Source organism: Orycteropus afer, unplaced genomic scaffold (genome assembly GCF_000298275.1).
Source record: "Orycteropus afer afer isolate SDZICR_OR568_19922 unplaced genomic scaffold, OryAfe1.0 scaffold00436, whole genome shotgun sequence".
Taxonomy (NCBI): Eukaryota; Metazoa; Chordata; class Mammalia; order Tubulidentata; family Orycteropodidae; genus Orycteropus; species Orycteropus afer.
In genome coordinates this window covers 1184626-1202290 of record NW_006922023.1, presented here as the reverse complement: position 1 = coordinate 1202290, position 17665 = coordinate 1184626, and the positions used below count along the sequence as shown (strand labels likewise).

Sequence of the window (17665 nt, the reverse complement as noted above, 5' to 3'; positions counted from 1 at the left end):
GGCAGCCAGGAGGCGCTCCTGCCGGCCCGCGTCGTGTCACTAGCCCGGCCCCGCGCCGGGCTCCACCCGGCGGGCGGCGGCGGCGGCGGGCAAGCCCAGCGCAGCCCAGGAGGCGGGAGCCGTGCGGCGTGGGGGGAGCCGGCCGCCGACGAGGAGGTGGCGGGAGGAGGAGACAGCGGAAAGGTGTCAGATAAAGGAGGGCTCTCCTCGGGCTCGGAAGCATCATGGCCGCTAAATCAGACGGGAGGCTGAAAATGAAGAAAGGCAGCGATGTGGCGTTCACCCCGCTGCAGAACTCGGAACACTCAGGCTCGGTGCCTGCGCTGGCCCCGGGCGTGCCGTCGGGCGCGGGAGCGGAGGACGAAGAGACAGCCGGCGGTAGCTGCTGCCCAGACGGTGGCGGCGGCTCGCGCTGCTGTTGCTGCTGCTGCACTAGCAGCGCAGGCTCGGGCGGCGGCTCTGGGGGCCCGGGCGGTGCGGGTGGCGGTGGGGCGGGCTCGGCGGCGCTATGCCTGCGCCTGGGCCGCGAGCAGCGGCGCTACTCGCTGTGGGACTGTCTCTGGATCCTGGCTGCCGTGGCCGTGTACTTCGCGGACGTGGGCACTGACATCTGGCTTGCCGTGGACTACTACATGCGCGGCCAGCGCTGGTGGTTCGGGCTCACGCTCTTCTTCGTGGTGCTTGGTTCGCTCTCGGTGCAGGTGTTCAGCTTCCGCTGGTTCGTGCACGATTTCAGCGCGGAGGACAGCGCCACGGCCGCCGCCACCAGCTGCCAGCAGCCGGGAGCAGAGTGCAAGCCGGTGGTCAGCGGTGGGTCTGCAGCTGGGGAAGGCGAGGCTCGTCCTTCCACGCCGCAAAGGCAAGCATCCAACGCCAGCAAGAGCAACATCACCGCCACCAACAGCGGCAGCAACAGCAGTAGGGCCACGCGTGCCAGCAGCACACACAGGTCCTCGTCCTGCTCCTTCTGCATCTGGCTCCTGCAGTCACTCATCCACATCTTGCAGCTTGGGCAGATTTGGAGGTAACGTATCCGGGGCGGGGAAGAGGGAGGTTTGCTGCTGCTGCTGCTGTTGCTACTACATCCCAAGTGCTTTGCTTTTGTACGGATACCGTTTGTGGTTACCGTGAAAGTAACCCTGGTCACACTTCTTCAGGTTTTTTTTTTTTTAATTATTATTATTATTATTATACATCTGGACTTTTTTTGAGGGAAGGAATCGCACTCGGGGGTGGGAGGGAAGTGAGAGAAAAGGGAAAGGCAATGAAGTGGGTTTGTTCACTTCTCCCTGTCTGCCTTCCCACTGCTTCACTGGTTTCTTTCTTTTTATATGCTACAATCCCCACCCCAATTTTATCGATACTATTTCAGTGAGTAGGAGAGGATTCCTGTCACATTTGATTAAAGCCCCCTTTTTAGTATGTTGAATTTGAGGTGTGTGTTGCAATTTTAATGGTTTCTTTTGTTCCCTGATAAAAATTGTGACTTCTAATTAGATGGGAGTTATTACTGCTCAGAAGTACTCACATTTTAATTATATTGCCAGAAAAATACTACATTCAAAGTAAGTGCTTAGTGGGGACATGGCTTGTCTTTGATCTATCTGTCTATATATTTATACATCTAGCATGGATAAGTACACTTTAGGGGATCCAGACTTACTTTTATAGTGCACTTTCTGATTATCACCATATTTGATTTCTCATATAACTAAAAACGTTTGGAGGAGTGGTGTGTCATGTAAGCTTTACTGAGCTTGTATCACACTTGGCATCTTCATTAGCTTCTTGGCTGCTTGTCATCTAATCCACCAAGTCTTTTTATACATATCTCACTTCCATTTATAAACTGAAATAGAGGCTAAACTTGTTGGGCAGAGGAGAACCATTGCTCCAATAGTCATTGCATTAATATATAATGAAACAGAATATTTGGGAATATGTTCTTCCAAAATTTTGTGTATTTAGTAGCATTTTGAAACACCATTTTACATCTGAAAAAATACTTTGTACGGAAGTATATGACTACAGATGCTAACTCTCTGGAGCTTTTTTTGTTTGTTTGTTTTTAATATGATTTAGTAAGTGTGTAATATAAATAAAATGAGGAAACTTCCTAAAAAGTGTGCTGACATATGGGTCATGGGACCATACTCTGCTATGCCAGTGTTCTTTATCTCTCTCACTTGTAGTTATTTTGTAAGAAAAGAAATATCAAGTCATTAACTATGATGAGGGATGCCATGTGGAAGCAACTCAGAATATGTAGAATAGAGCTTAAAACTTCCTTTTGCTTACAGTGAGCAGAAATGTTATCAACTGAGAAGAGCAAGTGGGATTATTTTGCAACTTTTCCTGTGACTATTGCTTTTAAAACAGGATAAGCATTGTCATAGACATTGGCCTTTCAAATTGTGACAAAAAATTTTTCAAGAAAATACTTCTAGAAAAATGGTTTATGACATGCAGTTAGACACTGATGTTAGAAACCTCCATATTTTGTATTCAAAGGGACTTTCTGAAGTAACAGTTAAATATGATAGCCTTATTTCCCTTGGATGACCATTGCCAAGACTTACTGCTAGTCATTCTTCAAGTTTGATGAATAATTTGAATGTTTGATTTAATTGCCCACATTATTTAGTGGCTAGACTGTATACAATTAGCAGTTTTAATCTGATAATGTGGTAAATGAAGGATAACATGCCATTTGCTAACTTTTGAGTTTTTAAATTACTTAATCACCTTGAAAGTTTCTAGATTTACATAAATAAGGCAAATACTTCTCATTTCTATTGACTGAAAAACTACTCATGTTTCTTACAGATTGATATTATATTCTGTGAACTGAAAAAGTCATTTTAATTATAGTTGTGTTGAATAGACTTCCAAACCCAAACATTTTCACAATTAAAAATTGTGTTTTGATTTCTTAGGAAAGAAATTACAGACAATGAAGAATGATTAGGAAAAGAAAAGGACCTGAAAAAATATCAGCGAGACCACAGCCACTGGCCAGACATAGAATCTCCAAGGGGTGGAGGGATAGAAGAGTAGGAATTGAATCTAGAAGGAAAACCAAGGCTATTAGCAAAAGATGCATTACTTGACCCAACCCTTAGAAAAACTGTGGTCCCGTATGGTTCTTATTTGTTAATAAATTGTTAACCATTTCTCAAAGAGAAAACATTGTTTTCAGTGCTTGGATGAATTGGGTTTCATGTTTATTCAGATAATCCATGATCATTTAGGAAGCAGTATTATTTTCTGAAAAGAGCTCTGGTGGCACAGTGCCTAAGGTATTTGACTGCTAACCAGAAGGTTGGTGGTTCAAACCCACTAGCTGCTCCATGGAAGGAAGATGGAACAATCTACCTCTGTAAAGATTTACCACCTTGGAAACCCAAATGGAGGTCACTATGAGTAGGAAGCACCTCAATGGCCGTGCGTTTTTTTTTTTGGCTTGCTTTATTATTTTCTGAGATATCCTCAAACGGTTATATGCATTTTCAGAATAATGTGTTTAGGTGTAAATCTAAATTATCATCTACTTTAATGATTCTTGGATTTTGGTAAAGATACTTGAGCAATGGAGGAGTAGCCTGGGGGAAACATGATTTATGAATAGTTAGCCTCATTTTCTCTTTTGAATTTAGCCTAATTTAAAAGGGATCAGAAAGCTCATGGAATTTAATACTCAAATACATTCTAAAATGTTCCAACTTCTCTGAGTATAGAAAATAGGAATCGAACTTTAGAGGTAGATGCATAATAGGCTGGTGAGATGTGATTCATTTCAGATTATTGTTTCAGAGTGCTGTGATTTTTTAAGTGAGAAGCTTCCCTCTGCCTCTTCTCGGTTTTCTTTTTACTGCCTTGCACACAAATGTTGCAGAAACACCAGGGCACTGACTGACAAAGCTCAGGGGTCATTATTCATGTTTTAACATGCTGCTTTCTGAGATCAATAAAATAGATTGTAGCTAGGTTGGTAACTATTCACTGTATTTCCATGAAATTGTAGTTGTTATAGGTAAGGGTCAGATTCTAAAAGCTTTCTGTAGATAAAATCTTTTGAAATAACATCAAAGTGTTTGCTTGTCTGTAAATGGCTATTTGAAACATTGTGGACAAGATTTACATGTTTTTATATATTTATTATAAATGTAACTGCTGATCGCAGTGATATATATTCATTTAATTAAACTTTACTAATGGGAAATTAATGGCAACTTTTTAAGTTGCAGGAGGTGATGCTGAGAAGAGCCATTTGAAATGATGAAGTGAACTTTTGCTACTATGTGAAAAGAGAATTATGACTTTAAAGGAAGGGTCCATGGGAATGAATTTTAAAAATGGTTTTCTTTCTTGCTCTTTTCACATGAATCTAGAAATTACTGACTGCCATTCAGCCAGTGGGAGTCACCAATACCCATTTTTTTTTCTTTTCTCCTTTTACTCATGATCAGTTATATATAGATATTTTTTCTTCATAATTTGTAAATTTACACCTAAAATTCTAGCCAAATATGTCTTATGCATATATATTCATATTTATTTGTTTTCTAGAAAATATACACATTGAAATAAGTATGATAAAATGGACTATTGTTTTACTTTTTTTATAATTTTGATGTTTGTCTCTGAGTTTGTATCATGAGAGTCATATGGGAAAGGCATGGTGAAACAGCAACTTGTCCTGTTCTTATGCCAGACTGTAGGGTCAGTTTCCCCTATAAGAAAAGAACAGATATTCCACAGGTATTAATATATGTTCCATGTTGAGATAGGCTGGGAAATTGATAGGGTGAAGAAAGTTAAATGGATCTCTCTATAGCAAAACTTCTCAGAGCCTTTAATAATTATTGTGCAATTGTCAATAACTTTTTAAAGGGCTATCTGTTAAATACTGTTGTAATTATGTGGCATACAAAACACTTTGAGATATTTTCTGTTCCATTCTTAAACCTGGATAAATGGGAGTAATAATAATTTTGTACAGCATTTTTAATTCTACAAATACATTTATAATCTTTATCTCATTTAATTTTTGCAATAACTCAAAGGGAAATTATTAGTATCTCTCTACATATTAGAACAGTGGTTCAGAGAGGTTAAGTAACTGGCACAAGATTACTCCCCTATATTGTGATGTAGCTAAGGATTCAAAACCAGTTGTATCCTACCCTGAAGTCTACATGTTTCTGGCTCCACTGTCTGTCTCCAAATGCCAAGTTAATGGCACAATAATGTCAATTTTACCTTCACTGGGAATGGCAAAGGGGGAGAGGGAGCTACAGTTTAGATAGATTATGGCATCGTTCCATTAATATGCTAGTAGTTAAGTGGCAGAACTGGGACACTTGAGCCTAGATCGTCTGACTCTAAATCTAGTGTTCTTCTTACTACACCATTTGGCCAAGCTGAGGTTTTTGCAGTAAATCTCAGCTGAGAAACTTAAAGTTGTAGTGGCATTCATGATTAAATGAGATAGTGTATTTAAAAATGCAAAAAGTGTTTTGCAAGTGATAAAAAGGTTTTGGAGATAAGAAGTGGACAGAGAAATAGAATTACACTTTTGACTACTGAAAAAATAGTTTTTTGATCCTGAGGTCATCCTGGATTTTGATATAGGTGGGGTCAGACTGATGTCATTTGCATTTGCTGCAGTTATGGAATGGTCATTTTCTGTATGTTTGTGTTCCCTCTCAATGCATATTAATTAATTTACTTGATATATATTTAGCACTACTGTATGCAAAGCACTGTGCTAGTTACTAGTTATCCCAAGATGAATAAAACACACAGTTTCTTTCAAGGAATCTACTGTTGGGTGAGAAAACAGAAAAGTAAACAGACACAATGCAGGTATAGGCACTATGATAGAAACAGGAAACTCGAACCACCTTGGTGTCAGGTAAGTCTCTAGAGCAGGGAATAGCTGAGTAAAGGTTTGAATGATGAGAAATTTGCTTTCTGAATCAAGTGTTGCTTTGGCTACAGAGACTTGGAGACAGGCATGCATAAAGGCAGATGACCAAGAAAGATCAAGGCAGGTAAATGTGTACTTTGAATAATAGAAAGGGAAGGAAAGCAGCTGAGGATGGAGAACGAGTTAGGTAAGACAATGAAAGGAATGTAGATTTTATTCTGAAGGTATTGAGGAGCCACTGAGTTATTACGGGAGTGGTTTTATGGGAGGGGTTTTATAGAAGTATTAACACATTGTTTTATGCGTAGGATAGGTAGGAATTGAAAGTTTCTGTGGCTATGTCATCATTTTCTTTCAGTCATGGCCCATCCATTGATGGAAATTAGTCGACTTCAAAGGAATAGAGTATGGATGTAATTATGGGCATATAGACACAACATAATGGAAGAATTATTTTTCAGAAAAATCGGGAGGTTGAAAATTTTAATTATGCTTGTGTAAAACTGAATTCTTTGCAAAAACAAAATTATTTTGTGTTACTTTTTGAAGAGCTTATTTCTTAATATATAATGGTCTATACCTTATTGAAATTTAGATTTCCTGATCCATCAAATTTGTTCCTTATGTTTGAATAGGATTTTAAAATTTCCAGAGAGTTTCCATGTCTCCTTTCCTATTTGATCCTCAGAATAATCTTGTGAGGTAGCTCTTCCATTTTGCATATGTGGAAATTGAGGCATAAAGAAGTATAAATGGTTTTCTGCCTTGGTCACATAGTTTTGTGCCCATTCCCAAGAAGAATGTAATACTAATATGGAGGGGAAAAAAAAGCAACATAATGGTTGATGAGTCAGTGGATGATTAGGTAGAAGAGAATCCTGCCAACTTGAGAGCTCTCTCATAACTACTGAATTGTGGATAATTACTGTAATGTGCAAGAGGCATTGGACTTTTCCACAGGTCCTTAGGACAAAATGGGTGGGAACTACAGGAAGAGATTTTGAATTAATATAAGGAAGAATTTTTTTTTAGTAGTCAGAGATACTCAATCACTAAGCTGTCTTATAAGCAGTGAGTTCCTCATCATTAGAGGTGTTTAAACCTAGTTTGTAAAAATTAGGCAGACATGTGGTAGAAAGAGACTATCATATGGATGGTTGAACCAGAAGACCATCTTGTAGTCCTGAGATTTTATGACTCTATGACAATTTCCATCATTATATGCCTCTCCAATTATAGTGGACTTGGCTTTGCTTTTGGTGGGTGAAAGTAACACAGGGAGTTTGCATGAAATACTGCCGTCATGTCATTTTAAAATCTATTCATTGGTTTATGGACCCAGACTCTTCCCGGGAGCATCACAAATCCATGCAGCAGCCGTAAGTGTTAGGCTTGGTATTTAGACCTCTGAATTAGCAACAGATATAAATCTCACACAACCAGACAGTGCTGTGTGCATTTGCTTGGGTTTCTGTGTGAGCTGGTGTAATTTATGCATAAATCTATGTGGTCAATATACTTGTTTCAGTATCTTTGCAATAATCAGTGCAAAGACTGTAAATTATTTCCATTCACATAAACAATACACTGTTTTCTGAACAAGGGTGAAAAAATGTTATATACTTATTACTCCCCTCAAAAATTGCAGACCACCTTCACAAGGCAATTGAGTGCAGTGTCTGTACAAATATATACTGTCAGTTTTGCACAGTACCTGCACATCCTTGAGTCAGTGACTTTGAAAGCCTTTGTTAAGTACACAAAATTCTTTAATGTTTGAATATCCAAGTTCACAACTGCTTATTGAATGTATTCTTTATTTTGCAGTTTGAATAAGATAGTCTACTTATGAATTTAAATAACACCAGCTACTGAATAATTTCCCTTTACTTGGACTCATGGGCTAATGTCATTAACACCTTTCTTTGACTTGCTTTTAAATTTGAACAGAAAATGGTGCACTAACTAGGCATACAAAAGCAAGAGTAGGAATTAGAATTGGGATATTATTCTTATGCATTCTCAAATATAAGATGAAATATGTTGCTAGTCATGGGAAGGTGTGTATCAGTGTCCCAGGGTATTACAGTCTTATCTCTTCAGTTATTTGTATCATGTTTGACAGGAAGAAAAAAGCTGTCTAGAGATTCATTGTAATAGGCAGCTGTATTAACCCAACATATCTTTGCCTATTGTTAATATGCCATTCAAGAAGGATGCATAGTCTTATAAAAGAATTCTAGTTTTTTATAGATTCCAGGGAAAACCACATTCATTAATTCTCAGAAGGAAGACTTCTCAAAAATTCTTGAATGATGCTGCATAACCCTGACAACTGTACTAGGTGACCTCATACCAACTGCATGATAGTGTCATTGGTAACTGATGACATAGTGGTCAGGAAGGAAGTACAACTACTGTAGGATGTACTCCATGAGTCATACAACTACTGTAGGATATGTATATGAATACATGCTCAGTGAATATTTTCTGATCTCCAGATGAAACTCTGGAGTTATTTCTTCTTTATGAGAGTGTAGTTAAATTGCAGCTGGCTTGCTTCTTTGGCTTTCTAATGATATAGTATATCAGAATAGGTGTAGCGATACCTACAAAGAATAAACAGCTCTGTTTTAGATGATTAGTATTAGGAAAGTGATGCTAAATTTCAAAAAGTAGTAATCACTCTCTCAGGAAGATTCATCTAGAAGCCCAGCTTCACATTCTTGCTTTTATTTATAGGACAATGAAGCTTTTGAATATTTTTTCACTTAATTCTTACTTGACTGTCTGAACTTATACACAGAATGATTTTTAGTGTCTTCATTGCTTCTGACCCCTGATGCCACAGTAGTAAAAGCGCTCAGATCCAAACTGAATGGTTGGTGGTTTGAATCCACCTGTCACAGCATGGAAAAAGTTGTGGCAGCCTGCTTCCATAAAGATTTAGAGCCTTGAAAACCCTACAGGGCAGTTCTGGTCTGTGCTATAAGGTTGCTATGAATTGGAATTGACTTGATAACAGTGGATTTGTTTTTTGAGGTGGGTGCTTCTATTTTTCTAGTCAAGAAGCCCTGGTGGTACAACTCAGCTGCTAACAGGAAGGTTAGCAATTCAAACTCATCCAGTGGCTCCACATGAGAAAGACTTGGCTATCTACTCCCATCACCATTTATCTGTCAATTTGACCTAATGTGGTAGCTTGCATGCGGCTTTGATGCTGGACGCTTATGCCACTGGTGTTTCAAATACCAGCAAGGTCGGTGGACAGGTTTCAGCAGAGCTTCCAGAATAAGACATATTATGAAGAAAGACATGGTGATCTACCTCAAAAAAACTGGCCAGTGAAAACTTTATGAAAAGCAGCAGAACTTTGCCTGATAGAGTCTTGGAAGATGAGTCCTCAGGTTGGAAGTCATTCAAAATACGACTAGAATGCTGCTTCCTCAAAGAAGAATTGACCTTAATGATGTGAATGAAGTAAAGCTTTCAGGACCTTCATTTGCTGATGTGGCAGTACTCAAAATGAGAAGAAAGAGATCCAAACATCCATTAATAATAAGAACATGAAATGTACAAAATATGAATCTAGGAAACTTGGAAATCATCAAAAATGAAATGGAACACTTGAAGATGAGTATCCTAGGCATTCAAGAGCTGAAATGGAGTGCTAATAGTTATTTTGAATTGGATAAACATATGGTTGCTATGCTAGGAATGACAAATTAAAGAGGAATGGTGTCACTTCCATCATCAAACATAACATCTCAAGATCTATCCTGAAGTGCAATGCTGTCAATGATAGGTAATATCCATATGCCTATAAGGAAGACCAGTTAATGTGACTATTATTCAGATTCATGCATCAACCACTAATGCCAAAGGTGAAGGAATTAAATATTTTTACCGACATCTGCAGTCTGAAATTGATCAAGCATTCAATCAAGGTACATTGATAATTACTGGTAATTGGAATGCAAATGTTGGAAACAAGAAGGATCAGCAATTGGAAAATATGTCCTTAGTGATAGAAACAAGGCTGGAGATTGTGTGATAGCATTTTACAAGACCAATGACCACTTTATTGAAAATACCTTGTTCAACACCTAAATGGCAACTGTACACATGGACCTATGGATGGAATACACAGCAATCAAATTGACTACATTTGTGCAAAGAGACAATGGAGAAGCTCTGTGTTATCAGTCAGAATAAAGCCAGGGGTTAACTATGGAACAAACAATTAATTACTCATATGCAAGTTCAAGTTGAAGCTGAAGAAAATTAAAACAAGTCCACAAGAACCAAAGTACAATCTTAAATATATCCCACTTGAATTTAGAGAGAGACCATTTAGAAAATAGATTTGATGCATTGGAACTATGATCAGATAACTAAGACCAGATGACTTGTGGGATGACATCAATGACATCATGCATGAAGGAAGAAAAAGTTTATTTAAAAGACTGGAAAGAAAAGAAAGAAAAGACGAAAGTGAATATCAGAAGAGACTCTGAAACTTGCTCTTGTACATAGAGTAATAAAGTGAATAGAAGAAACAATAAAGTAAAGAGCTGAACAGACATTTTCAAAGGGCAGCTTGAGAAGACAATGTCAAATATTATAATGAAATATTCAAAGACCTGGAGTTAGAAACCCAAAGGGAAGAACACATTTGGCCTTAAGCTAAAAGAACTGAAGAAAAAAATTCAAGCCTTGAGTTGCTGTATTCAAAGATTTTATGGGAAAAATATTGAATGACACAGGAAACATCAAAAGAAGATAGAAGAAATACACAGTCATTCTATCAAAACAATTTGGTCAATGTTCAACCATTTCAGAAGGCAGCATATAAACAAGAACTGATAATACTGAAGGAAGAAGCCCTAGCTGCACTGAATGCATTGGTGAATAACAAAGCTCCAGAAAATGATGGAATACCGTTGAGCTGTTTCAACAAACAGATACAATGCTGGAAGAGCTCATTTGTCTATGCCAAGAAATTTGGAAGACAGCTGCCATGGCTACTGGCTAGAGGAGATCCATATTTGTGACCATTCCAAAGAAAAGTGAGCCAACAAAATATGAAAATTATTGAAGAGTATCATTGATATCACACACAAGTAAAACTCAAAAACAGTTGCACCAATACATTGACAGGGAATTGCCAGAAATTCAAGCCAGATTCAGCAGAGGACATGGAATGAGTGATATTATTGCTTATATTAGATGGATCTTGGCTGAAAGCACAGAATACCAGAGAGATGTTTACCTGTGTTTTATTGACTATGCAAAAACATTCCACTGTGTGGGTCACAACAGATTATAGATAATATTATGAAGAATGGACATTTCAAAACACTTACTTGTGCTCATACAGAATTTATACACTGACCAAGAGACAGTCATTTGATCAGAACAAGAGGATATGGCATCATTTAAAATCAGGAAATATATGTATCAGAGTTTTATCTTTTCACCATATTTAATCTGTATGCTGAACAAATAATCTGAGAAATTTGACTATATGAACAAGAATGTGGCATCAGAATTGGAGAAAGACTCATTAATAAACTGTGATATACAGATGATGTACCCTTGCTTACTGAATGTGAAGATGAATTCAAGCACTTACTGATGAAGATCAAAGACTACAGCCTTCTGTATGGATTATACCTCAACATAATAGAAAACAAAAATCTTCACAACTAGACCGATAAGCAAAGTCTTGATAAGTGAAGAAAAGATTGAAGTTGTCAAGGATTTCATTTTACTTTGATCCAGAATCAATACCTGTGGTAACAGAGGTGAAGAAAGCAAACAATGTATTGCATTGGGTAGATCAACTGCAAAAGACCTCTTAAAAGTTTTCAGAAGTAAAGATGTCACTTTGAGAAGTAAAGTGTGCCTGACCCAAGCCATGGTATTTTCAATCACCTCATATGTATATGAAAGCTGGACAGTGAATAAGAAAGACTAAACATGAACTTTGGGTTTGACTCGATGGCACATAACAACAACAACAACAAACATGAATTAATGTCTTTGAATTATAGTGCTGGTGAGGAATATTAAATATACCATGGACTGCTAGAAAAAGAAACAAATCAGTTTTGGAAGAAGTACACTCAGAATGCTTCTTCGAAGCAAGGATGGCAAGACTTTGTCACACATACTTTGGATATATTACCAGAAGGCGCCAGTCCATGGAAAAGGCCATCATGCTTGGTAAGTAAAGGATCAGCAAAAAAGAGGTAGATTCTCAGTGAGATGGATTGACAAAGTAGCTGCAACAACGGACTCAAATATAGCAACCATTGTAAAGGTGGAGCTGGACTGGGCAGTATTTCATTCTATTTTACCTGGGGTCACTCTAAGTCAGAACCAACTCGATGGTACTTAACAACAAGAATAATTTGGTCCTGTAGAGAATGCAGCCTAGAAAACCCTGTGGGTAGTTACTCTGTCACATGGGGTAGCTCTGTGTCGAAATCAATTTGATGGCACCTCCTAAGTACAACATTTTTCTACTCAAAGGAAGTTTATAGCTAATACTCCCGCACCACTATCATCACTGTACTCCTTGTCATCATCAAACATTAACCCAATGTCTAATACTTGTACAGAAGTAATATAAATTGCTGCTTGCAAGAGAAACTTGCAGAGAAGGATTAAAATGGCAATAATCAGTCTGGGAACCCTCTAGGGGCAAGAGATGGGCTGGATTACACCATTATGTCATTTCTAATCCTATGATAGGAGAAGAGGATCGTAGATACAGATGATGGATCTTACTTAGAGAGGCAGTTGTCCTTTTGGGAATTGCATTAAATTAGGAGTCCGGAGAAATGATTTGGCCTTTTGATAGCTGGATGACTCCAGGCATATCCTCTAAGTGCTCAAGATTATGTGTAACAACAGGTAGATGATGCATGCAGCACAGTTCCTGGGACCCTGCAGAATTTAGAGCTGCTTTTGGTTCCTCTCTTCTGAGCTTAAGTTTACTATCCACATGATGTAATTTCTCTGACAGCCAAGATTCTTTCCAGTTTTGACATTCTGATTCTGACTCTCACTCTCAATTATAAGGAGTGATGCATAAAGAGGAAGAAAGACTCTGGTGATCTGCTTCCAAAACTCAGCCACAGAAAAACCCTATGGATGACAGCTGTCCAACCCACAACTGATCCTAGGGATGGTACGGGACTGGGCAGCATTTTGTTCAGTTGTGTATGGGGTCTTCATGAGTCAGACCCACTGGATGTCAGCTAACAACAATAATGTGCACAAGAAAGTCTGTATATGTTCTTCTAAAGCCACAGTTACAGCTTTTTGCTGTTTATATAAGTCAAAGGGGGTCTACAAAGGACTTTCCAAGTGGATACTATTTGTGTCAAAACCTCTGAAACTGGTATTAGTGCATGATGAGAAAATCTTAGGATGAAACTGATTTTGTGGCATTTATGAATTTTAATAATAATGAAGTAAAACCATTTTCACTAAAACATATACTTAAATATTTGAAACTGAGGTAAAATATGCTCCACATCACTAACTCTACAATATATTATATATCATACAGGCATGAGAAGCTAAATTTAATGTAGTGAGGTATGCACAGTTGGTATACTGTGATTAGCAAGTGGAACAATGCTTCACAGGCTTTAAACGAATTATTCATTATGTCAGTGAAAGGATGTTGTCACAGGTAGATTTGTTTTTAACTGAGTTATGCTGTCACTCATTTAATATGCTAGAAAATGAATTTGAAGGCTTTACAAAGATAGTGTATATAGGCCTGGGCCTGCCAGGTTTGTACTCCCTGGGTGGTACGAAAGGTTAAAGCACCTCATTGCTAACAGAAATGTTGGAGGTTGGAGTATGCACAGAGGTGTCTCAGAAGAAAGGTCTAGTGATTACTTCCAAAAAAACAGCCTTTGAAAAATGTATGGAGCACTGTTCTGTTCTGATACACGTGGCATCCATGTGAGTGGGAATTGACTTGAAGGCAAATGGTACTAACACCTGGGATATGCTACATTCTACTAGAAGGAGAGAGCATTGCTCTAACTTTTCTTAGATGGGAATTGCTTGGATTTCTAGGATGTTACAGATCCAACATAAAGCTGCAATTTTCAACCCCATGCCAATAGTTTAGATTTTTAAAATTAAAAAAAATTTAAGCATCTGTTTCAAAATGATCTGTACTAAGTAAGTCAAAATATTCTCTCATCTTCATCATTCTTCAGTAGACTATTTGAATCGATTGTACTTCTTTTATTTAATTTATACACACACTATGTCAGATGAATCCTTTTATATAAACAGCTGGGGTCAGTGTGTGGGGTTGGATTAGGATTAGTCAAATAGAAAACATAGACATATAGAAAAAGTAGAATATACAGTGACCATGATTCTAAATAAGACTCCATCTGACTTTGGTTTGACTTCCTATCAAGTGTACTCAATTAAGGATAAAGTCACCTTTCCAAACCACCAATCTAGGGGATTTCATCCATGTAAAAAGCAGTCCGACTTTCACTTTCTGCAGCTCAGATAATAGCCATGAATAAAAATCTGTTTTTGGCTAAATTCTTTTCAGCTCTTTTTTTTTTTTTTTCCCCCAGTAGCAGGGAGTCAATAATAAAAACAAGGGCAACAATTGAAGCAGTAACAGTAACAAAATGGTCTCCTAATTCCCATCTTTAGCTCATGACATAATCACAGTATCTGAATAACATCAACAGTGAGGACATGATCCTTCTGGGAAGCAGAGTAAAGGATTTATAAAGAATTCTTTTGTTTTGGTAGATTTCAGCTTATTAACTACTTTCTTGTTTTGCAAAACTAAAATGAAAAGCACTACTGTTTTAAAATATAGGTCAATGCTAGAGGACTCACCAAAGCATTTTATACTTGGGTCTATAGTTGTAATATTAAGTAGGAAGTATGTCCCATCAGGTTTAGTATTTACAGGGGATGTACTCATATTAATAGTAATAACAACAGATATCCTATGAGATGTTTTCCTGGTTTGGTGCATGTGGGGTTTGTGTGTATGTAAAATTGAGTTCTAGACAAGAGTGAGAAAGTAATGAAAGCTCTGCATAAATATTAGTTGCTTTTCTACTTCTGAAAGGTAATCAGCAGTTAGGATCATTTAAGGATAGAACATTTATCTACCTTATTTCAAAGTATCAATGAGCAAAACCACTGCCACTGAGTCAACTCTGACTCTTAGTGACCCAAGAGGACAGAGTTAGAGTGCCCCATAGGGTTTCCAAGGCTGTAAATCTTTGCAGAAGCAGACTGCCTCATCTTTTTCCTCAGAGAAACCACTGACCTTTCAGTGAACGGTTGGGTAGAGGAGGAAATCAGAAGTTTTCCTCAAGGAAGCACGTCTGAATACCCTGGGAACTATCACTGAGTAACAGTCTATGACCTGCTAATAGATTAGGGTGTTATATATAAGCATGCATCTATTAGCTTGAGAAATAAAGATTTAGCCACTAGAGAAACTAACCAAAATAGATGATTTTATTCCATAATTAGAGGGTGAATTTTCAGTTCCTAGAAGTGAGAGTGAAAAATCATATTAACAGTCATTATAAAATACAATCACAAGTAAACACTGAGATGATTCTGACTCATGGAGACCTCATGTGTGTCAGACTAGGACTGTGCTCAATGACTGCTTTTTCAGAAGTAGATTACCAGGCTTTTTTGAGCCACCTCAGTTGGGAGCAGAGTGTATTAACCTTTGCATCACCCAAGAAATACAAAAAGAATCATCAAGCCCACAGCCATCAAGTAGATTCTGACTCAGCGACTTCAGAGGGTTTCCAAGGCTGTGAATCTACATGGAAGAGGACTGCTCTATCTTTCTTTCACAGAGCAGCTGGTGAGTTTTAACTGCCAAACTTTTGGTTAGCAGCCCAATGCCTTAACAACAGGGCTACCACAGCTCAAAATAAATCACAGAAAAGCTTAAATAAGGGCTTCCAGCAGTTTGGTGATTAAATGAGTTTGTTCTAGAGGCAAAGAAAGTAAAAGGCAAGTTGAGAAAATGGTCAGGTATATAGAGTCAACTTGTAACTGAGGAAGCCAATGGGTTCTGGAATCTAAGGACATTTGACCTGAGGATTCTGTGTTATCACAAGAAGTCAACATGTACAAGGTGCAGGCCAAAGCATGTCTCCACAGAAGAGAACATGCTAGAAATGGAGAAATGGGAACATCTGAATGAGGGCCAGGAATTAATTACTAACAATAGAGTGAGGTGAGGCTCTGAAATCAGGGACAGAAGGAGAGCAAGCCATGGTACTAGTGTTCAGATATGAAACTGAAGGAAACTACGTTGGATTTATACTTTTTTCTTTCATTGACTGCAGTTCCCCATAATGTAACATCTCTCTTCCCACTTCCTCCCTGTGGTTACCTCTTCCCTGTGTCCTTCCCTCCCACGCACTCCTGCCACCTGAGCTATATCCCTGTGCAAATACTACCCTTCTGTTCTCCCACCATTGATTACTCCAAGGAGAATATCTACCTGATGTAAAAGTTCACCTCATATGCTTGTCTGTTTGGCTGGAAGCCACAGGAGTGAGTTCAGTTCCAGACTTGGAAGGGTAGCTAGGGGCCGTAGTCTCAGGGGTCTCACCAGGTTCTATCAGACCAGCAAACCTGGTCTTTATATATATATATATATATATATATATATATATAATTTTGAGTTTTGTTTCACAATGTTCTCCCACTCTATTCAGGATCTCTTGCACCAATTCCCCTTCAAGGCCTTGACAGTGGTAGCTAGGCACCATCTAGTTCTTCTGGCCTCATGGTCATATAGACTGAGGATAGCATGGTCTACTAGTCCCTTGGACTAATTGTTTCCATACATCTTTGCTTTTCTTCATTATTCTTTGCTCTAGACAAGGAGAGACCCACCATCGCATCTAGATGGCTGCTTGCAAGCTTTTAAGACCCCAGTTGCTACTCACCAAAGTAAGATGTAGAATAATGTTTGTGTAGTGTGTTATGCCAGTTGAGGTTGATGTCCCCTGCAACCATGATCCCAAGTCCACAGGTCCAGCTACTTGCTTCAGGGTAGCTGGCTGTGGCCAAGAAGCCACTATAACTTTGTGCCTTGTCATCTCTACTATACTCCCAGACATTCTTACAGAACTTACAAATATGCATGTAGAAACATCCAACCTTACACATGATCGTAGGCATACTCTCCACTGTCTAGACATACCTGATCATTCAGCCTGTCCACCTATCTATCCATCTGGAGATCAGTGCTTGCCATCACTGACAATGTAGTACTGAACTTGCAAAAGAGTTCATCTCTGTTGTCTGTACCTTTGTTGTCTGGAGTTATTCTTTCCTTGTGTGATTTATGCCTGGTCTGAGTAAGGCCTAACCCCACCTAAGCGAGTGCACATAGCTGGGAGTGCAGGGAAGTCCTCACTGAGCTGACTCATTAGCAGCCAATCAACTGAATTGCTACTTGGTCCCTATAATCAGTTACTGAAAATAGAACTATAATAATGAAAAAATTAGTGAACAGTGGTAACCCCTTTTTCATAGCTTCCATAAATATTGGCTTAAAATCATAGTAAGAAAAATATACTGAAAATAATGTTGTCAAAAAGTTTACTGACTAGAAAAGGAGACAAGTCAAGTGTACACCCCTGACCCCACCCCACGTGAGTCTTCAGTGGTAAACCC

At 38.6% G+C, this 17665-nt stretch overlaps 1 protein-coding gene across 1 annotated transcript in view; it reads left to right on the top strand.

Annotated features, from left to right (window-relative positions):
* The first annotated feature begins 224 nt into the window (after positions 1–224).
* The window catches only part of XKR4 (XK related 4), a 754531-nt gene continuing 737090 nt past the window's right edge, over positions 225–17665 (top strand). Inside the window, exon 1 of the mRNA XM_007954163.1 lies at positions 225–1024. Coding sequence (XP_007952354.1) covers positions 225–1024 — 800 coding nt within the window. The remainder of the gene's footprint in view (positions 1025–17665) is intronic.